At 37.7% G+C, this 22,967-nt stretch overlaps 2 protein-coding genes across 3 annotated transcripts in view; one reads left to right on the top strand and one right to left on the bottom strand.

Annotated features, from left to right (window-relative positions):
• Nucleotides 1-22,527, bottom strand: part of LOC124412506 (LIM domain only protein 3-like) — a 111,787-nt gene extending 89,260 nt beyond the window's left edge. For both annotated transcript variants that reach the window (XM_046892423.1, XM_046892424.1), the window contains exon 1: nucleotides 22,346-22,527. The gene's annotated coding sequence lies outside the window, so the exon portion shown is untranslated. The remainder of the gene's footprint in view (nucleotides 1-22,345) is intronic.
• Nucleotides 7,403-8,996, top strand: LOC124412504 (cytochrome P450 6k1-like). The gene has a single exon (XM_046892421.1). The coding sequence runs from the start codon at nucleotides 7,403-7,405 to the stop codon at nucleotides 8,936-8,938; it is 1,536 nt and encodes a 511-aa protein (XP_046748377.1). The 3' UTR covers nucleotides 8,939-8,996.
• Nucleotides 22,528-22,967: the final 440 nt, after the last annotated feature.

Here is a 22,967-nt window from a genome sequence, read left to right as displayed (position 1 = left end):
GTTTCTGTAAAATTTCTGTACAGTTGTGTATTTGTTTTTTAAAGCACCTCGCCTAGTACTTTCTCCCACGAAAATTTGAAATGATTTCACAACATTCTTGGTAGCGTCTTGGGTAGCGTAGCGAATGAGATTTGACATTTCTACATGCATAGAAAAATGTAAATTAATTGTTTGAAACAAAATTTTATTTTTTGAATAAAAAACTATTAAATGATTTAGTTGGCATAAGCCAGGAAATTTTACATGATTTGGTTGAATGTATTTCAACCTAATGAAGTTTTGTTTCGAACAAGAAAATTTCAACCAATATATTCGTATTCAAATATTGATCTAATTTGAGCGTAATTTGCAGTCTGATGATTAACTATCAAATTTTGATAGCGTTAAGCATAAGTAAATATACCGAAACCTACTCTACCTCCAGCCAAGGTGTTATTTGGTTATGTTTTAAGGGATGTAGACGATTTAAATGGTGCAATTGGTTTATTGATAACGATAGAATAATTGAATTGCAACAGTGATCAATGTGAAGGAATCGGTTTGAGGAAAGGGCTTGGATAGGAATGGAGAGATAATGGAGAAGACTCGCCAGTTGCAGTATGTATAGGTAGAGATGAACATGCTGGCTCGGTGAAGATAAGGAAAGGACGCAGGGTGTAAGGTGACTATAAGACTGTGGGAAGGGAATATGAAGTATGAAAGACGTAACATAAGAATAAAAATGCAATTAAAAAAAAAAAGAAACAACAACAAAAAAATACTCCAAAAAAGCGGTAGAGATCAGTTGAAAAGTGACGATGATTAAGAAATTTTACTTTTAGATAAATGACGAATTTTTGGAAGAGATAATATGGAAAGAAATTTACACAGCAATTAGCAGAGATCAGAATCGTAACACCGTCGTTATATCTCTGTTATTGTATACAAAAGTTAGTAACAAAACGTAACGATCAGATTTTCCCGCACCCCCGAACCTCTGGCGAGTCATTCGAACCCCCGCAGATAGGGTTGCAGAACTATCGCATAGCGCGCGAGGGGGTAGTGAATGCAATTATAATTTTAATTTCGAAGGTATTTAATAAAGGGGTGCAACCACACGCGGGCAGATACATACACACACAAAGAAGCCGCGTGGGTGGCGACGAAGCGAAGGGTGATCAGGGGAGGGGAGTCGAGAGGAGAGGAGAGGAGAGGAGAAAACGGGCCTGTGAACTAATTAGTAATTATGGCTTGACAGCCGACCGTTCCAAGGCCCCCTCGACCCCCTCGACGTTCGCGTTCGTCCCGTCACGGTTGGATGGCCCCGCTGAAAGCTGCCCGTTGCATTTCCCGAACGCTGTTGGCATTTCGTTTCAACGTGCAGATCGTTGAATACCATTCGGTTGCCAATTGGCTCGTGTACCCCGCGACTAATTGGTCCATGCGTCGCACGACAGCCCCCGTTTTGTTTCTTTGGCTATTAATGTGTTAGTTTACTTTTCACCTTTCGTTGTCCTTGTTTTTGCCTTTCTTTTTTTTTTTTTTTTTTTATACTTTCTTTAGATTTCCCTTTTTTACTTATTGGTACGCGTATGGTAATATTCGTTCGACGCGTTTCATCCCTTTCATTTTTGTCTCTTAATTGGGATAAAATTGTTCGATTTTGAGACATGACGAATTTTATCCGCGGTTATATAGGGCGAAAAAATTTGACATTATTTTTGAAATTTTAACAAATCGTTTGTTTTTAATGAAATCGTTTTATCACACTCGAATTAGGGATTTACCGAAACGGTGATCCAAATTACAATCGTCATTGAAATTGTTTTACTTACCAATTTACCAATTTTTAACCGTTGCCAACGGATTTTCATTAAAATCGCTTATAACGAAAACAAGTTCAATCGCTGCAAGGGAATTATTTTCTTTTTTATTTCTCCTCCTTTTTCTTTCTATGGATGCTGCGCGTTATTCGATTTTACGGGGCGGTTCGAATTACGTCTCCATACATACGTGCGCACGAATTAATCGAAAGATATTAAGTTTGTGTATACAAGTACGATATTCGAACTAACGAGTTGAAAGTGTAATATTGACGAGTGGCTGTTCGATGTTTGTCGATAATCAAATAACGTTTGATGTCAATAGTACGGGAATCATACATATAATTGCACAATGCGAGCTTGTTCTATTGAATTAGTTTCAATTAAAGAGAAAGCGATGAAAGGTCCTTCGTGTCCAGCTACATGGAGCCGAAACGGCCACGAATAATCAAATTAGCGGTTCCCCAGTATTTTCTTCTCTTTTTTTCACGTTTTTATTTCTTCGCTTTAACTGAATAACTCGGGGATGCCCCGCACGTTCATCTATTTCGGTCAATTTGCGGTGAAATCGGAAGGCATTCCCGAGTCAATTATAACGCGGACCGTGTAATCTGATTTTTTCAAACTCGATTACATCGATTTTTGCTCGCTTGATAACCGCTTAGATATTTATTATTTATAAAAATATTACGTGACTAGGTATAATCGAAAATCGAATTTAATTCATGTATTATCATAATCGTTTAACAAATAATTTTTCATCAGGTTTTAGTCATTCGAAAGCTGGCGATTAAGGGGTTTATAGAGTTAAAATGATCAAAAAATCGATTTTTTTTTTCTCTATTTCGTAATATAGCATATATTTAAGTACACGCACAGAAAATTTCTCGTCAATCCGGAAAATATTGACAATTCGTTTAAGGTTGAAAAAGAAATTTTTTACTACATGTAAAATACTTTTGAAACTTCAAACGCGTTTTTGCTCAAAATTGTTTTTTTTTACAAGTCGGTGAGCAAGATTTTTCGGAAACGGCTCAACCGATCAATCTCAATTGTTAACACAAGCTTTTTAAGTATATTTTTTAGTAATTAATCGAAGGTTTTTTCTCACCGATAAATATTTACCATTTTATAAACAATTTAATGCTTAAATTTTTGTCAAAAATCGATTTTTTTGAGAAGCTGCAGTTTTGTCAAAAATTATTATGTTGCTTATTCCTTCGATCAATTACAAGATAATACATTATATTAACGAAATATTTTTGGTTCTTTCATTTTGTATTATTCAGTCCAGAGATATCGTGCTCACCGCAAGACGCCCTTTTTAGAAGTGCTCCCGAAGATCAGTGATAGTAGCTTTCAGTTAAAAGTTACAATAATAAGTGCATAAATTTTTACTTTAATAAATTAAAAGGTCTTTTTAAGAAAACTTCTCGAAAAATCGATTTTTTGTGCCTCCTGACTGTATATAACTCATTAAGGGGCAGCGATTTTTAACTTTATATTTTAATTGAGACGCGATATTTCACACTGTCGTACGGCAATGAAATTCACGCAAAATTCAGTCACGCTGCTACAGGTTGACGCGTTATTTTTGCTACACCTAAATGCGATTACTTACATGTATTTGTGTATTATATACCAAAAGCCGAAATGCGCGTTGTATGTTTTGCAGACAATACTTGCAATGAATTCAATGAAATTTCAGCCCACCATTTACTACCCGGACCATTAATTACGCATTAACAAATCCACCTCAACACGAATTACTGGCTGATTCCGACCTCGGAAAAAGGACGAAATTAAAATAATGATTTATACTATGATCAACGAGGGTGAGGGCGTAAAATTAACGATTTTGGATCGTTTCAAATGTTCATATTTTTTATTTTTTTACGTAAAGAAACTATTTCTCCAACTCCGATTTTCGAGCGAAAAATTAAATATTCGCCGAAGATGCTGCAGCGTAAAAAACTTGCAAACCTCTTATCTTTTTCGCGTTGAAATAGAAATACAAACGTTCTAAGATTTAAAAACTCCGACGAATAGCACGATTTTCTATGAGATATCTGTGCCGAAATTTGACTGAAGGTAATTTTTATCTCGAACAATATTCACTCAGTGTCTAAATATTTTTAAAACTTACCAGAAGGGTTAAAAAGTCTGACTCAAAATTTATATAATAAAATATGCTATCAAAAACTGTATATTTTATATCCATTTCAGAAATATCGACCCTGACTAATACAACTTGAAAAAATCATCACTGTGCAATGTAATAAAATAAATTCGTTGAATCATTCTCTTTCGCAAAATTATTACTAATCAATGAAAAAAAAAAAAAAAAATATATATATCACACAGCTTGTAACGCCAGTGAATTTCAAAAACCTGTTAAAATTGTACATTATACATGCAGGAAAAGTCGGAAGCGAGATTTTGCAGGGGAGTCGCGATGATGGGGGTGGGGGTGGCAATTTTAAACTGTCCCTGGGCGAAAATGGTTTTGGGCATAGCGTCCGGCTAGTGAGGCGAAGCGTGCAATGATTGATGCAGGGCCGAGGGGTGCTCGGGGTGGGAAATTTAATTAACGTAAATGCCGTCACCACGGCCGGCGCTACACACGCCGTGTGTGGCGTGCGGGGGGCAATCGCTCATATGCAACCTGCCCCCCCCTCCCCCCCCCCCCAATCCTCACAGCCCTCGAACCCAGGTTATTAAACACCCTCGACTCGACTCTGCGCGGCGCATGCCGAAAGGGGTAAGAGTTTTGCGATGGGTATGCCGAGATTCCCTCGCCCTTCTACCCCTGATCTGATTTAACCGAGACGCGCGATGCATCAGCATCAGGGGCCAGCAGCCCTGCGGATACCGCAACTACCGTGATCGATCGCGGTATGTGCAGTTGACGTCCGGATACAGATTTCATCGGTAGGTAATATTAACACCTAGCGAAATGCTTGATCCCACCCCCCACCCCGTTTGCAGGGTTTCCGTTTGGGTTGCGGTTTCGGTATTTCTATGTCAGTGTACGTGCATATTTGATGTATTCCATCTCATTCGTGATTTATTTGCGAATTATATATCTTCGTTTTTCGATGTGTAGGTACACGTTATTCTGGCTGAAATTTATCCAGTTACAGTGGTAACTTTGATAATATATGTGAGAATATTGTAATCTAAAGAATTCCATAACCCTGAAGAACAAAAAACTTTGTAATTAAATTCAAAATTTGGAAAAATTTCTTTTCGAAATGTACAATCGAAGGTTCTTTTCTGTCTCGAAGGGAGTCTGAAGATTAAAACTATAACAACAATCAGCGATGCATAAGTGAAGTTTTGAGGTAAATTTTTATCATAATGGATTGGAAATGATTTTCTTCACATACATACGTCGCGAAATTCTTTTGCTGATGTTGATCTCATTAGTTCGTTGTTTATTTAGTTTAAACTGCGTCTTCGAAGAGTTGGATAGAAAAAGAAATTGAAACAAAAACTGCACAAATTGTAAAAAAAAAAAAAAAATTCGCAGGGACAAATTTGGAGGAGAAAAAAAACAGGAATTAAAAAAAATACTCTGAAATAGATTGACTTCCTTGGGAAAAGTAAATGGATTTCACTGTAAAAAAAAAAAAAATCATCGTCGTCGATTCTGCAGAACCGCCTTCGACCGACCGCGTCGGCAAGACTTGGCGACAATAGCGATCTTGTGCGGTAATAAAGTTTGGGGAACAATTCTATAATCTCTGAAACCTAATTAGGAGCGAGACTCTTGCGAGATACCAGAACCGACTTAACTTTGGTACAAACAAGAACAGTATCTTCCTCTCTTGAGGGCTAAGAAACTTAGTTTTCTTGACGCGGGGCGGGGGTGGAAGAGGAGGGAGGGGGGGGGGGGGAGAATAACGTTGTTTGCGGGGGTCGCCAGCGGCTGGCCAATGTAATCGGTTGTAAAAATGTAATAAAAGATCAAAGCTCTCGCCAAGGGGCAAAACGGATATCATACGCAGAGCTGCCATGGTTGGCCTGTGCCCACGCCGTCAAATATCAAGGCTGTCTTAGTCTTCGGAAATTTTTTGATCTGCTCCCCCCCCCCCCCCCCCCCATGCGTCAGACTTGCACGAAACATAATTTTCGACAAGAGCACAAAAATAAACGAGTAACAGAGAAAGATAATCACTTCGTTTGTGCTTCTAGTAAGTAACTTACAGGTATGGGAATTGTTTTGTTTTTTTTCTTTTTTTTTTTACGCTTGAGATTCATCGGCACTTATAAAAGTATTGAAAATTCATCCGAATCAAGTTTTGGAAGTATTTTTTTACAGTATTTGTTAGACGGACAAGCGTAATCGATAACGTGCGTTTGGATATGTTGATTTTTTTTACAACGTGTATAATATAAAACGGCAGGAGACGACGGCGATATCCAAGGCTCCTTGAGAATTCATACACGCCGGGCGATGTATTGGAATTTTTCATATTTGCTTATCAGAGGATATTGCTTTGTGTGTTTATATATCAAATCATAATATGATAGGATGTCAATAAGACGTGTCTCCCCGGGCTTCTTGACTTTGCATTGCCTAGTGAACAGGAAAATTGACTCTCCGGTAAAAATTGAAATATTTTTGAAAGGTCGACGAGACTCCCGACATCAAGAAACTTTACTCTTAATCAATAAAAAGTCAGTTGCACTCTGAAAAATCGTTTTTTCTTTTCTGCCCCCTCGTACCTCGTGAATATTGGTAAATGAAACTTGGTAGCTCAAACAAAAATCGGAGAGTAGATTATGTAATTTTTATCCAATTTTATCGAAATCCGTTGGGTAGAGGTAAGAATCCGAAAATATTGGGGAATTAGTTTTGAATTATTTCAAGCCGATTTGCAGGGTGAGCCACTCGAAACCCGAAAATGATCTTTCCAAGAACCCCCTTAAAATATACGAAAGAACAAGTTGCCGTGATGAGAAGAACTAGTAGGTTTGCTTCCGGTCCACAGCTGAAAGTGAACTTGACCGGTTATTCAATTCCTGGTCTACTATGTCTCGTATTGAGCTATGACATGCATATTTTTACGTACCTATTATATAGAGTGGCCTAATTGGACTTCGCCTCGAGAATTTAGACTGTGAATCGAATATGATCTGATCAGTGAAATGCAAGGTCAGGGTGACGATTACATGATAATGACGACTTAGGTAACGAGATGTCCAGTCGACACGTTTTGGAAGTCATCTTCATCGTTTGAATAAATACTCTTCCGATGTATGGATTGGACACATCTTTCAGATGTCTTACTCAATCAAGTGAAATATTTTCCTAAAATTATCGGCCACGCACTTTTCAAACTACATATGAAATTGAACCCCAATTCGCATGGACTTGATCCGTATCGCGATTGTGAGAACGAACATCGCATGAATAGCTATCATCTTAATACGAGCACGGTGGACCCTGAGTCTGACCCTACATTTAACCCGCAACTATCATTGAGTGAAATTCTCATCGTGCACAATCCGTGTCGTTGTCAACGTTGGTTACTGCGCACATCGCGTTGATACATCAGTAACAACCGGAGAATCGACTGATCCAGACTTGTATGATGTACCATATTTACATCGCTTGTGGAATATGCCTGCTGGGTGCTTGGTGGTATCACTATTTAACGAAGAACTACGGATACTGGGAAAAGAAATGCGTACCTTGTCTGAAGGGCGCTGTGCCGGGATTTGGACACTTCTTTTCCATGTACTTGATGCGGAAAAACGTGTTTCAATTGGGCGAGGAGTTTTACAATAAAATACCCGGCAGAAGTATGGTCGGACTTTACAACGCCGGGGATCCCACTCTTTTAGTGAGAGATCCCGAACTGGTGAAAGCTGTGCTTCAAACAAGTTTCGCGAGCTTCAATTCAAACGGCATACAGCTTGACCCTCAACTGGATCGGCTGGGAGCCAAAAACCCGTTCTTTCTTGTTGGTGATGAGTGGAAAAGTTCTCGTCAGCTATTATCCTCTGCCTATACGTTGGGCAAGCTCAAATACATCTACGAGTCGATAAACGTTGTCTGTGCGAGTTTTGTCAAGTATCTGAATAACAAAGTCAATCAAGGCAACGGCGAGTTCGAAATTGAGATGAAGGATCTTTACTCCAAGTTCACCGCAGAGGTTGCCGCTAGTTCAGCCTTTGGCGTTGAGGGTCATTCGTTCAGCGACGATGAAGATGGGACTTTCACGAAAATCGGAAAAACCATATTCGAACCGACGATCGTCAAGGGAATAAAGACCACGTTAATACTGTTCGCACCATTGGTTGCAAAAATTTTAAAAGCGCGTTTCATGCCGCTTCAAATACAACAGTTGTTGGTGAAACTAGTTAAAGACATGATAAAGTACAGAGCAGATCATAACGTGCAACGTAAAGACTCTCTGCAGTTGATGATTGATTTGAAAAAATCCGGTACCATTGATCCGAGCACTGGCAGAGAATACGACGACGAAACTATCATCGGACACGTGACAACATTTTTCATCGAAGGATACGAGACGTCGAGCGTTACGCTGAGTTTTTTTGCACACCTGTTGGCGAGTCATCCAGAAATTCAAGAACGCGTTCGCCAGGAAGTTCTGACCGTCGCTGAAAAGCACAATGGAATCACTTACGAGGCACTTCAAGAAATGACGTACCTCGAACAAGCGCTGTACGAATCGATGAGGATCTATCCTGCTGCAGGGACTTTGTTCAAAGTCTGTACGAGGAAAATCGAACTCCAAGGATCCGACGGAATCACCTGTGAAGTTGAACCTGGAACCTCCGTGATGATATCACTGGCTGGATTGCAAAAGGACCCCGAGTACTGGCCGGATCCTGAAAAGTTTGATCCTGACCGTTTTTCCGAAGACAATAAACAGCGCAGGCACAAATTCCTTTACATTCCTTTCGGAGGAGGTCCTCGAGCTTGCATCGGTATGCGAATGGCCATGCTGCAAATTAAGGCAGCAATCGCTACGACGCTCGGGAACTTCACTCTTCAAGTCTCACCGAAAACTCAGCTTCCTATAAAACTCAACCCGTTTTACTTCATGGCTGCGGCTAAAGGCGGACTGTGGGTCAAGATAAAACAGATAAAACCTTTGTAATTTTTGTGACGTATTTCGGTTTTCATACTTTTTATTGAGACAATTAATGAGAGCTTAGCATTTGTGCCCTCGAAGTACCTAATCGTGAAAGCTATATTTTAACTGCCAATCAACTACGGCGATAAAAATCTACACTGTTTGATAGTAAAGTCTGCCTAATCGTTTTAATTAATAAAATTTTCGTATCGTATCTGTGTCGTTTATACTTTTCGTGAGTAAACATAACCTAAACGTACAGCTGCTGAAGAATGTTAAGTTACCCTCGACGCATATGAGAATACCGTAAGTAATTCACGGATCCTTAAAATCGATGGCATAAATTCCATGAGCTGAACTCGTTGACATTTTAACAATATGTAAGTAATACTAAACTTTAAGTAAAATCGGAAACATTCGATTATGGTTCCTTATTCACGAGGTAATAATTGCTCTAAAAATTGTTCAGAATTTTTCACCAAGTTATTTCTTCCCCACGTTCGTAATTTTCCCTCTAGAATAATAAAAAAAAATAAATAAATAAATAAATAAAGATGAAACCTCGACCTCGCACGTGCTGTCGTATATATCAATAATGATTTCGTCTCGGTAACAATCTATGTATACGAAGCTTATCGCATTTATTACCTATCCCCGGACTATTACGAGAATGGCGAAGTCTTGAGAAAGGGCAGAAAACCTCGCTGCAGACTCGTTCATCGGTTATTTTACAACCCCGAGATAGGGGCGCGTAACGTCTTTGTTTTCACCACAACATCCCCCGACCTTTCTCCCTCCAGCCAGCCATTTGACCAGGGAAATACTCTCTCGCTGCGGGAGAGGTGGAGGGGGTAGTTACAGATAAAAAACTGCTTGCCGTTTTCCGATTTTCTTTATTGGCCTATCTTCATTGCCAACCGTTATTGAAAACGAGTCACCAGTGGAGAACAAAGAATCGTCCTCCGTTTTTCTAACCTAGCAAAATTCAAGTCATCATCCGTCTGTCGTTTCCTCATTATTACCTGAACACCTGAAATATTTTGCAGACAAATTCAATCTGGATTATAAAACCATTTACAGTGTATATTTTAGAGACAATGTTCTGAAAAATTATCATAAACATTTGTTTACTAGTTTTCAAAATTTGAAAAGACGTAGCGGAATTCAAAGAAATAGACCCGAAGCTTGAAATTTGTGATTTCAAACTGTATTTAGGAATCAGATTCGTTATCGTCGTTTTCAACTTTGTCCGATACTTCAGTTACTGCAATCGTTAGTCAAATTCGGTGTAACGAAATTGTACGGTAATGTTCGAGTCAACGATTTGATAAAATATTTTTTATTATGTTCAAATAAAAAAACAAAAACAAAAAAATTACGTGTATCTTTGAATAATTATCGAAAATTTTTACATTTTCTTGCTTCCTTTGTCGATTTTTCCTCTTTCCCGGTGATCAACCTTCAATTACATCGGCGCACAAAAAAAATGTGGTCTGTACATTTGATTAGATCCACCTAGGGTTATGTATATCGACGCGCTGAATCAGAATTTGTGGTCCATTTGGTCCATTCACCCCCAAAATTTTGAGGGGATTGCAAAAAACTGCTAAAAATGTCTAAAAATCGCGCAAAAATGCTTCTATGCAAACGAGGAATTTTTTTTCGAACTAGATCAAGTATGTTTCTCATGTATTTTGATGCCCTGAATCCAAATCACAAGTTAATTCAGCACGAAGACCTTCCACAGTTGGAGTAAATTGCGAATAACCGCTGAAAGTCGCTAAAAAATCGTGAAAAATTGCAATTATACAGACGACAAAAATTTCCTAAACTAGATCAAGTATTTTTTTAATTTATTTTAATGCACTGAATCCAAAGCCAACGTTGGTTTGGCTTGTACACCCTCCAACTTTGAATGAATTGCGGAAAAAACGCTAAAAATAGCAAAAAATCGTGAAAAATATTCATGACTACTTCATGATTTAACTACAATCTCTAGATGTTATAGTATAATTTAAAAGGAATCACGTTTAGTTTATTAGTGTGCATAAGAACAATACTATTTTTTGATATTATCTACTACATCGTGACTATTTTTTACGATTTTTATACTATTTTTAGCGTTTTTCTGCAATTTATTCAAAGTTGAAGGGTGTACAAGACAAACCGGCATTTGATTCGGATTCAGTGCATTAAAATACATAAAAAAAAAACTTGATCTAGTTTAAGAAATTTTGTTTCGTCTATACGTATAATTGCAATTTTTCACGATTTTTTTGCGATTTTCAGCGGTTATTCGCAATTTAATCTAACTTTGGAGGGTCTACGAGCTAAATTAACTTGTGATTTGGATTCAGGGCATCGAAATACATAAGAAATATACTTGATCTAGTCCAAAAAAAATAATTTCCGTCTACATAACTGCATTTTTTCGCGATTTCAGCGGTTTTTTTTGCTATTTACTCTGAATTGGGAGGGTTGGCGAGCTAAATCAACTACGGATTTGGATTCAACGCATCGAATTACATGAGAAACATATTTGATCTAGTTCGAAAAAAAATTTTCGTTTTCAAAGAAGCATTTTTCTCGATTTTTAGACATTTTTAGCGGTTTTTTGCAATTTACTCAAAATTTTGGGGGTGTATGGACCAAACGGACTACAAATTTGGATTCAGTGCATCGATCAAACGGACTACATATTTGGATTCAGTGCATCGATATACATAATCCTAAGTAGGTCTAATCAAATGTACAGACCACTTTTTTTCTTTTTTGTGTGCCGGTGTTATTAATCATCAATTCATGAATCAACGATGAAGCATAATTGGCGTCAATCCGCCCAAATTTCCACATTATCAAATGACTTTATCTCCAGTTTACAAAACTTTGCCAGGAATTTCGGCCAATTCCGTGGCAAAATAAAATCCTCGCATCACGCAGTGCAAAGTTCGAAATCAGACGTAATTCCATTTCCTCGGATACTGCGCGAAAAGCGAGTACCTTTTGGACAATAGGAGGTGGCTTGGCGCCAAAGTTTCAACACCAAAGATGCAAAAATGGCTAAAGAGGCTGTTGGCAAGCGGACCATGGCAACGATTCTGCTCGGGCGGGTAGGGGGGGGGGGGGGAGAGGTTCGGCCAGATAAGGTGCGGGCATAAACGTCCGCAGATAAGGGTAGTTTGCACCCCCGTTGTGGACAGTTAGCCTTAAATGAGGTGGGGCTGCTCGTGAGATCAGGCCTTTGTACCCCAAGGACGTTACGGAATCTGCAGAACTGTTGCTGTTTACAAACTGCGAGGACCACTCGCTCAACTCGCCTTGTTCTCGAGATAAAATATTCGAACGTGTTTCTTTTTTTTCTAACAGATGATATGACTGACGTTTGAAGAGAAGATTCAAAAAAGAAATGAAATAGGAAATTTTACAAATGTATTTGAAAACGATAAATAACTAGGCAGAGAAGAAAAAATGGTTTTTCTACATGTTTTCTGGTTGCAGGCACTTACAGATTTTGTTACTTCTCATATTCGTTTATCTACCTACTTATTTAGTAAAAAGTTCACTTTTTCTTTAATATATTTCATGTAGATGTGACGATCCGAGCTTCCATTTTCCACTTTACAGGAGTGATTAATGTGTTTGGTTCGGTCAATTCAGATACTGAATTTTCGAACATTAGCGATAGAAATTAGTCGTACATGATGTATATCTATAAATCATAACAATCACGTAACGAATAGAAACAATAATTCGAAAGTAACAGAAAAAATTTGAAAAGAGAAAATTATAGTTTTAGGATTGATTCTTGAGGAGATTTTGGCAACGAAATTCAATTTTTTTATTTTGTTAAATTCTTTCGTATGTGAATTATAAAAGGTAGAAAGTATTATTGTGTTAGAATTCACGTGAAATTTTGAGATTGCTTTCGTAAATTGAAAATTGCAGACTTTTAATCTCCAGCACAACGATATCAATTTCATTCATCGATTATTACCAATGATAATTCTTGGTTTTCAATTTCGATAAAAATGTCTGGCTTGAAGTTGCAGTTAATTAATTCTTTGAGTAACAAAATTAAAGGAACAAAGATAGAAAATGTTGATTTTTTTCAAAATTTCAAAGTTTGAATTATAAACAAGTAAGACAACTTTTTTCTTGCAACCAACCACCTATAATTATTTGTCTCAGTTAAAAATTAGAATCAATCAAGTCAAGCCTCAAAGAAAATATGTTTCAATGGCTGTTGAATGCACTGTTGAAAAGTTGAATTTAATCAATCGTAAACCAGTTCAGAACCATGTGTTCACTGACTAGATAGATATAATAAAAATTGCTTATAATCATCCTTCACAATTTATTCGCCAATTTTCACCGGTAATCATAATCTTGATAATGGTTTGAAACGACTGATCCCCGCCACCTGCTGTAACGAACGGCGACCACGTGACCCGGGAAAGTTGAAGTAGCAGCAGCTCTTGAAGAGATTGAAAAAAGAAGAATTGAATGGAAAGGACGGGTCGGGACGCGAAGAGGGGGTGGCGTGTCGGTAGCCAAATGGTGGCTATTGAGGAGCACCCCTTAAGATAAGGGGACGCCGGAGCGACGGGTTGGCCCACCCCATCCCTCATACATTTCCGCTATCTGACGCTAAACGGCGCCCCTAAAACCGCCCGAGACTCGACTCGAGTTGAGTTGCGGAACCGCGTCGTTCTCAAACCTGGGTAATTCGTCGTCACTTTACCTCCACAAAAGCCACCAAGATAGCAAAAATTTACCCACTCTTCAAATTCCCAGTCGCAGATTATTTTCTATATTCAATTTTTACTCTTTCATTCAGCGAATAATCACTCGAGTTTTTCATAGATAACACTTGTCTTTGAACACCTTCAAAATCCACATTATACTCAAAGGAGTATTACAAAATTCTCACTTGAATTATCACACACAGAGACTTTGAGTACAAGCTTCCAGTAATTTTTTAACTCTAAAAAAATTGCAGGCCAAAAATTCTTCACCTCATACTCAGTCACGTGGGAAAGAAACGAGAAGGGTGGAGACTTTGGACCCGGTAACTAGCAGCCAACTACTCCCAGACACCTATGTATAGTATATTTAACGTAGAACCCCGTGTAAGCTCACGCCTGAACAAATTCGCCCCCCTCCACCTCCCCCCTAACCCCACCCTTTCCCACCCTCCATTCGTACCACCTGAGTAACTCCTCGTGCCCAGCGTTATGAAGTTGTGTTGAACTTTTGAACAGGCATAGTTTACGGAACACCCTTGGGTGACTACAGAAGCTTAACTCGCCTCGTGACATTGTTACCCTCCTGGAGCAATACTGCCGGCTTAAAAGTGAGCCGAAAATTGGGGGAGTATACTGTCCGCTGGGAAACGAATGTCTTGAATATTCGAAACTTTGACGTCGTCATGGCGGAAGAAACGTATTGGGGGATAAAAACGGCGAATGACCGTCAGGGTGACATCATGAGTGGGTTGAAACGGTTATTTACTCGTGAATTTATCGTATCTGGTTTAGAAATTGCTTCTTTTTTACCATGTAGGGGGTGGTGGGTCTCTAAAGGCAAAGTAAGAACCTTAAAATTTTTGATATCTAAAAAGGTGGGCCCCTGAAGGGATAAAATTAACCACCTGAACTGTTTATTAGATATAAATTTTTCGGAAATTATTTATTCGAGTAATTCGACAGCTCATAACGCGAAACGTTTCAAGTTGTGCTTTACTCTCAACTCGTCGAAGTCAAATAATTTTCTAAACTTGAATTTATGATTACTTTTTCTCGAGAAAGTTAGATAATAATTTAACATAATTGTTGATATGAAAACTAAAAATTTTGTTCTGATTTTAGGCATTATTTTCGTAAGGGATCCACTTTGCACCAACTTCCCCTAGAACGCTGAAATTGTATTATTTACCTTTGTTGAAAATTTAACGTTTTCCACGGTAAAATGAATAATCAAGGATTATTTCCGTTTTTCAATTATTTATGGAATGCTTGGTATTAATTAATTATATAGATGCAATGCCGAATGTATATAGATATTATTATGATCGATTGAAATCTTTTGGAAAATTTTCAACGAGCATTGACAAATCGAAGAAAATAAATCTGCCTGAAAACCCGTTTACGTATCTATCCAGCCAAAGTTTGACATTTTATTTATTGGTTTGATTTCTTCTGGAAAAATAAGAACGTCAATGTGTCTTTTCAATTCATTATTAATAATTCAATCTGGCTCTAAAAAACAGTCACATTTTTTCATACATATTCCAGTGAAAGTTAATATTTTGAAAAAAGTACGGTGCAAAACGATAATGAATAACTTTGACATAAAAAAAAAATTCTTAGGTTTAGTTTCATCCCAAAAATCGTTAAAATTTGCTATGAAGAAGAAAAAAAAAGAAAAAGAAAGAAAGAAAGAAATTTTGCAACGGACCTTCGAGTCTGAATAATGTCAACGATACTTTGAAACGGAGGTAGAATTTTATCAGGAGGGGTGAAACCCGTCTGTTGGAAATAAGTTAGCAAAGCCAGAGCTCCGGACCCCAAAACCGACTCGCGAGCCTAGCATACGTGTAGGCATAAAGTGACGGTGAGTGCGTGCAGCAGTCGCGCGGGTGTATAACGTGCAGGAAACCCTCGGGGTAGGTACTTGCGGTAAATCTAATAATGTTGTAATGTTGTTACCCCTGAAGTTGCCTCCTAAGTTTGGCATATACCAGCCCCCGCTATGCGGGGAATTTCTAACATGTTAGACATTTTATCGTCCCGGTATAGTCTGTGCCTGGGCTTGTTATTCAACGACAGGTAAAAATAAATGAAAAATAACACCAACACATTCTGATGCAGGTTGTCTCGCTTCTCGATCACCTGCAGGATAGTCGACCATTTTTTGGTTGATCGGAAATTGACGCGTTATACTTTTTGACAATGAATTTCAAATCTGTAATTTGAAGTTTTAAAATTTTTTGAATGATGTCTATAATATTCTCTAAAATTATTCAAAGTTCTTTGCAATATTTTAAGAATACCTTGTAATCCTTCGATATTACGTAAATTCTACAAAAAATAATTTCGATATCTTTGACATATCGTTGAGAATTTTGGAAATTCTTGACTTCGTTTCACGCTTTTGGCATATGATGTTGAATTTTGAATTACGCTATCCACATAAAATTTTCTGCTCGAAAATGATTTCACTTATTATATCGATCAAACAGAAGTATCGATTTGCCGTAAACGAGACACAAAAATAACGTTCTTCTTGTCTGCGTAAATGTGTGCAATATTGATAAGCGAGAAGCAGTCGCAGCCACGCGTCAATCACGCGAATTCCCGGCTCTGAGTTTAGTTCGCAATCGGTTCTGCACCTCGGATTGCAGAAAAGGGTTGCAGACTGTGTGCGTAGGTTAAAATCACGGCTCTTCTCGCATTGCGGCGCGGCTGTGCAGAATCACAGAGAAAATCATGTTAGTTCGCGAATCGCTGTGGCGTGCCGGTTAATAATTACACCCCGCTGAATCCGCGTGCAGCAACGCTCGTGGGCGAGCAGATAAAAATCAGTAATTAGCCGGGACCATTATGGCGGCCGTTTGAAAAATTAGCGAGTCGGGGAAACCAGCAACCCTCCGGGTATAATCCCGCACCCAACGAGATCCGAGTCCTGCTCTCTGCCCTCCCGGCTCTGATTTATACGGGCTTACTATTAATTACTCTTCCACTATGCTCTGACAACCGTATTTCTGAACTCGCTCTATACTTCCGCCCATCCAATAATACCAAATCGTGTTCAAATGCCCCGAAAATTTTCACGCCGCCTCACAATTTTCAAACTGCGTTGATAGTTCGTCACGTGGTGTCGAATTTTTGGACGCAGCATGATTAAGAAACTTTTGAAACAGAACAAAATTATAGAAGAATAGTTCTAAAGCTGCGGCGACTTTAAACAATCGTGATAAATTTATTTGTAAAATTATACCTAGTTTTGATCCTATTTGTATCTGCAATTTCCAGCATCACGAAATTCAAGTAACGAAGAATAATTAATTGCAAATAATTTTACAGCGTATTGTTATCTTATTTTGAATGACGAAAATTTACTTTTTAGCCAGTGATAATGAATTAATCTTATAATAATAATATACATGTAATCAAACGAGTAAGATTTTATTAATATCGATTGAATAACACGAATTTGTTATTTAGAAAACTAAGCAATAATTCTATCTTCACGAAGTCATCAACGACTGATAAACTTTCTTTACTTAAATTTGTAGTCTCTAATAGTTTTCCACCTCATAGAGATATTATTTTAATAAAATCAACTTCAATCAATATAAATTTCACTATTCTAACTTTCAATTTTTGGGATTCATTTTTTAAAACATTCTATCTTTTCATTGGACTATGGGTCTGAGGTATTCTGGGAGTAACAATCTATCCGGCACTTCGATGAAATGATTGAATATTCAATAATTCATCGTCAATACTCACTCCATTTGAATGTTCAAACGAATTAAGCTTCATCGAGCATTCCATGTACAATATTTGGCGAAATAATTTTCGCGGAAAATTTAACGATCGAAATAATTGCGTTTATGGAATGTCAAATATTTTTCTAGGATATGATGATACGAATTTCCTGAATTTAACAATTTAATTAAGCTCGTCTCGAATTAATTGCAGGCGTTGTGACGTTTGAATTATTCGGTTTTGTGTTGGCCGATCTTTTAACAATCTCACTTCGGAATGCGTTCCTGAAAAATTCTTGGAATTTGTTCTCTGCATTCGGGAAGCGGTCGAGCATATATTTATGGACTTTTTTTACTTCCTGCACGGGAAGATTGATATTCATTTTCAAAGCACCCAGCAAATGCGCTTGAAAATTTTGTGGGGATTCCTTTCACTGTATTCACACCAATTATGCAGCCTGTGCATCGTGCAAATATCAATGGAAATTGCAGATTTATATGAAGAGAAAGAGAAATAATTTTTGTCGAGTTCGGTTAACCATAAATCCGTCATTTCTATCAATTTTATTACGACAAATTTGTGCAGTGAGTGAAAGAATTGAATTGTTATAGATCTACACTTGTTAGCTACGAAAGTCTCTTTAAAGTACAAAAATTTAAGATATTAGACCTAAGTAACCAAAGCTTGGATATCGATGCTTCCTTTCAAATCACTCCCAAATTGTTTGAAATTTAGCAGATTCATTCGATTTCATTTTATACTGGCTCTTTTTATTCAATAGACTATTTTTCACAAAGTATATATGTCTTATTATTTAATTTTACAACATTTTAGCGATGTAAAATCCGTTTCAGTACCAGTTTAGAAAATAGTCTTTTGAATAATATGAACCACAGTTCATTGAAATCAAACGAATCCATTATATTTTATAATAATCTTGAAAAGATTTTAATGTAAGTATTTAATGATTTCGAAGCTTTTATTCAATGATTTCAGTAATTCATATTTAGTATTTATTGATTTCAAAGCTTTTATTCATTGATTTCTGTATTTCCTATTTCTGCATTTTCACCAAAATCTTCGCAGTTTACGAATACGTTAATTCGATAAATACTCACCGTACAAAAATGCAAAAAAATTAATAAAACGTACTGATTTACAGGCTCTCCAAATCACCTTAGCAATAAATTTTTTTTCACGACAGATTTAGACTTGTAATAATTGCGGAAAAATCTAAGAATGTTGTGCAGCGGAAGCTCGGTTGAATGATAAAGGAGCAGACAAGGAAAGAGCTCGGTACGACCCTCGAGGTTTTTCTCTCTCCTTTCATCATCCAGCACCCAGGAATAAAATCACCGCATTTATTTATGCCCAGGTAATATTGAGAATAGACGCGAGAATAGAATTCGACGAGTGCAATGTAGGATGTGACGCAAGTGGCGCCGTCACGGAAGCATTTGACCGCAAGCTCTCACCCTCGTCGCGTCGTCGTCGAGCCGGCGCTTGTGCAGCACACCCCTGTTACCGTAACCAGATCGAGGCATTCAAGACATAACAGACCGAGATATGCATCATTAGCTCGGCTACGGAAGCCATGGAAATTCCGGCGCCTGTCGACATTGACTGAATCGTTGCATCGGTATGAGGAGAAGAGGCTTTTGCCGCGATCTTGTGTTATTGCGGCACGTCAGCCATCTCGACACATGATCGACGCCACCCCCGACCACCATTGATCCATCGAAAGCATCGAAGCCTTCGCCATCGCCTGGATGCATCGCAGGCTTGCAGAATCCTCGAGACAATTTTATGACTCAGGAAGAGAATGAATATGGTACTTGAAAAAAAATATTTTATTCTTCCTTTTTTAACAAAGAGAATGAAACAACGTTTCTACTTATGTCTGATGGAAATGAATCTGAGAATTTTCGAATAGCGTTAACACAAGCTTGTTGGATATAGATAAGTGAGAAACGATTTTGTAATAACAATGTTTGGAATGATTAAACTCTCGGGTTTCTTTGCCGATTCTACTATTTTTTATCCAGACTGAGATATTCGAATCCAGGTGATGTAATTAATACTGGGAATTCGTTTAACATGCATGTAAATTTACATCAAATCATGTATAACAAAGTTTATTCGAAGGGTGTAAGTGTGTGTATGTAATTAAAATAATTTTTTTTTTTTCCAAATTTACCTTCCATTACGGAATCTTTATCCCCTCAGAAATTTATGAAATATATATGATAGAAGATTTTTCCAAAACCTTCCATGTTGTATTTTTTTTTCATAGAGAAATGCTGGATATCTTGATCGCTATACGACTTTAAGGGGTTTTTTAGTCGAGGTAAATCTGTAACGGTTTAATGTATGCGCGACGCTGACTTGTTTATAAAATTTTAATCTTTGTATTTCAAGCTTGAACGGAATGGCTGTAGAGCGATGAAAATTATGCACCCTGTTCATTCTCGCTTCGAGTGACGCGTAACGGTCGCTTGTCACGAACGTTTCACCCAAGTGGTTGCAGGTTAGACGAAATGATCCGACGATCTATAAACAAACACTCAGTTTGCATCTAATACGTACATGGTTTTTAGATTGAATGAAAACGACTATTACACTCCGATGAAAAAAAAATTTCAAAAAACGTGGTCAGCATGAAATTCAATAAGAATTATTTAAAATTCGATGTCATTCTGAAAATGGAAGAAAACGATATCTTCGAAAAATTGTGATCTACTAAAGGACCTTCGCTAGGAAGTATTTTTTTTTATCGCAACAGCTGTTTAAATTATTATATTAAAAAATAGATATTCACCTGAAATACTCAGGATTTGTGATAAGCTATAGGATTTTAACTCACGTTTTTCAAAACTAAACATAATAAATGAAACTCCGGTTTACTAGCACATCCTACCCTAGAATAATTCGCGATCAACAAAATGAATCTACAAAAATGTAAAATTGCACTAACGACGAATTTTTTCAAAAAAAATACTCCAAAATCGTGGAGAAGTCAAATTTCCAATATAAATCACGATTTTCATTCGCAGTAATTACAACTAGATACCTAATCAAAATGAATCTAAAATTTATCCACTAAATTAATTCCGTCAGAAAATTTTCTAAGATAGCTGCTCGATATTTGATATTTAAATGTAAATACCACACATCCTTTGAAAATTCTCCATGCAGCTGCTGACGCTGCTGACTGACTCTCTCATTTTTTTTTGCAAGAAAAAAAAAAACTGTCAAACACGTCGATCGAGCCCTTAGAAAAAACGAATAATTTTTCCCCTCGAAAATCTCTAAAAATACTAATAAAAATAAAAAACAAAAAATAAAAATAAAAATACACTTCAGTCAAGGAATTCAGGGACGGGACGCCGCATCGATAGGGGTGGAGGGTTTCGTTGGTCATAGGTGTAACATATTTATGTTGTGAACCGACCGAGTGCGGGCAATAAATAGCGGTCCCGCTGCTCCGGGGGTTGAAGGTGGGGCGAACGATTACTGCACTCACCCCCGTTTCGAGGTAAACTGCCCCGTTCGTTCATTTCGTTCGCTCGCTACGCGCTTCGTATTGGCACTGGCCAAGGTAGTCAGGGGCCAATGCAGTCGGCGAGGCAACGCGTGAAAATTTCAGAGCTGTGCATAGTGGAGAATGTTTGTTGCTGCGGATACTGCAGGCAATGATGAAATTCGAGTTTGCTTCATTTTGTCGGTAGTCGAATTTGATTAGTTTGCGAAAATCTAATGTTGGCACGTTATTTGCAAAGATTATTCAAGTTTGCTCTAGATGTATACGTGAAATTGTTTTCTGGCAAAGAAAAAGATGAGATTATTTTTTATAGTTACATTCAAGGAATTATCTTTTATTATGAAAAATTTTTTTTTCCTTTTTCATTTCTTCAAATCAAAGATGGACTGAAAAATAAATTTTTAATGCTAAGTTTTTAGAGGTAGTGCAATTAAAAGGAAAAAAGCAGAAATTGTTTAATTCTAGCCCTGATACATTATTCACATTTTTATTTTTTGGTATCGTCCGTAAATTGTGGAAAAATTTTACGGAAGAAATGAATTATAACAAATGGATGAAATTATATAATTTGGAATAATTTTTACTAAGCGAAAGAAAACGGTTAGAGTTATTGAGAACAGTGATTTGCAAATTATTTGATTAGTTAGCTATGACATTAACTCATTAATTTTCTATTAAAAATTCACCGTCTAACGTTATATATAATCTACATTCAACCGATTATCTTGTTTTAATCAGATGTAGTGAGAAAATAGTGAGGAAAATTTATCTTATTGAAGTGAATGTGTACACGTATTGTAATAATTGAATATTGTTACATTCAAAACGTGTTTGTGGTAATTATTAATTGTAGTTTGAAAAATTAAAGGATAGTAAAAAATTGACGCTGGTCCGGACCTTCCACAGTTCGATTTAACAATCGAACAATCAAATCGAATCAACGCGTTGCGTGCGCGCTTCGATGTGTATGAAAGCTCGACCCCTTCAAGGTACGGAGGGGATGTGACGTGAAACGAGGGAGGGTAAATTGCGAGGATAGGGGTGGGTGAGCTTTGCAAGATAAAAGAAGGACCAACTGTTGAATATCGGCCAACTCCGAGTCGAGGGGATCGCAAGCTGGAAATTCCGGGATCTACTCGATTCGCCGATTCAAAATCAAAATTCGTCGATCAGTGGAAGAGAAAACAGAAAAAAGGGCGAAGAAACATATCAGTCATATTATCACCGCCGAGTTGACAAATAAAACTGGGAAATTTTTCCCTCGCAAGCGAAAGATTGCAAAAAATAAAAAATTATTAAATCGAACGAAATAATTTTCGGCGAACATCTGAAATTCTCGCTCATGAAAATCTGTGTATAAATATGTGTAAACATAAATTCTGCACAATGAGTACTCACTAAGCGTTGATTAGATTTCTCGTACAACCGTATCTTCTGAACTTTCGATCTTCACGATGAGCTTATCGGTATTTGTTAACTTATTGACAAATTTATTTTTCACTCAAAAGTCAACGTTCGAGTGTCGGTACGATTCCGCGTAAATATTATGATAAATATTTTGCATACATTCACCAATGCAAAAGCACCGATATTTTTCAATGTCAATCTTTTTTTTTTTTTTTTTAATCTATTTCATTTGTCTTTCAGACTTTTACCCTGACGATTCATCAACGCGGTGAAACCATTGAGCAAACACCATAACAATATGCATAAAAAAGCTGAGCGGCAATATCGTGCCCGACTTACGACAGGATCTCTTTTCAACGGTTTCGTGATTTCCAATTTTCAAAAAACCGGCTCTACCCCCATAGAACTGCAAACCACCCTTCGAAAGCTCGCGATTTCGTCGGAGAGCGAAGCTCCGGGTTACACGTGCGTCTCGGGCACCCCGCACGTGGTGTTTGCCGAGTGGTTTCGTCCTGGCGAGCTCTGAAACCGAGCTTTCAAGCTCCCGTCCACCCATTGGTCGATGGGTGGGACCTGCGCACGCCTGTGGGCGTCGACGGAGCTTTCGGGGCGG

This window comes from Diprion similis, chromosome 11 (genome assembly GCF_021155765.1).
Source record: "Diprion similis isolate iyDipSimi1 chromosome 11, iyDipSimi1.1, whole genome shotgun sequence".
NCBI classification, from domain to species: Eukaryota; Metazoa; Arthropoda; class Insecta; order Hymenoptera; family Diprionidae; genus Diprion; species Diprion similis.
The sequence above is the reverse complement of the archived record's forward strand: the minus strand, read 5'-3'. Positions and strand labels throughout refer to the sequence as shown.

What these genes read in the sequence shown, in the direction of transcription:
- LOC124412504 (XM_046892421.1), top strand. Translation starts at nt 7,403, where the DNA reads ATGTACCATATTTACATCGCTTGTGGAATATGCCTGCTGGGTGCTTGG.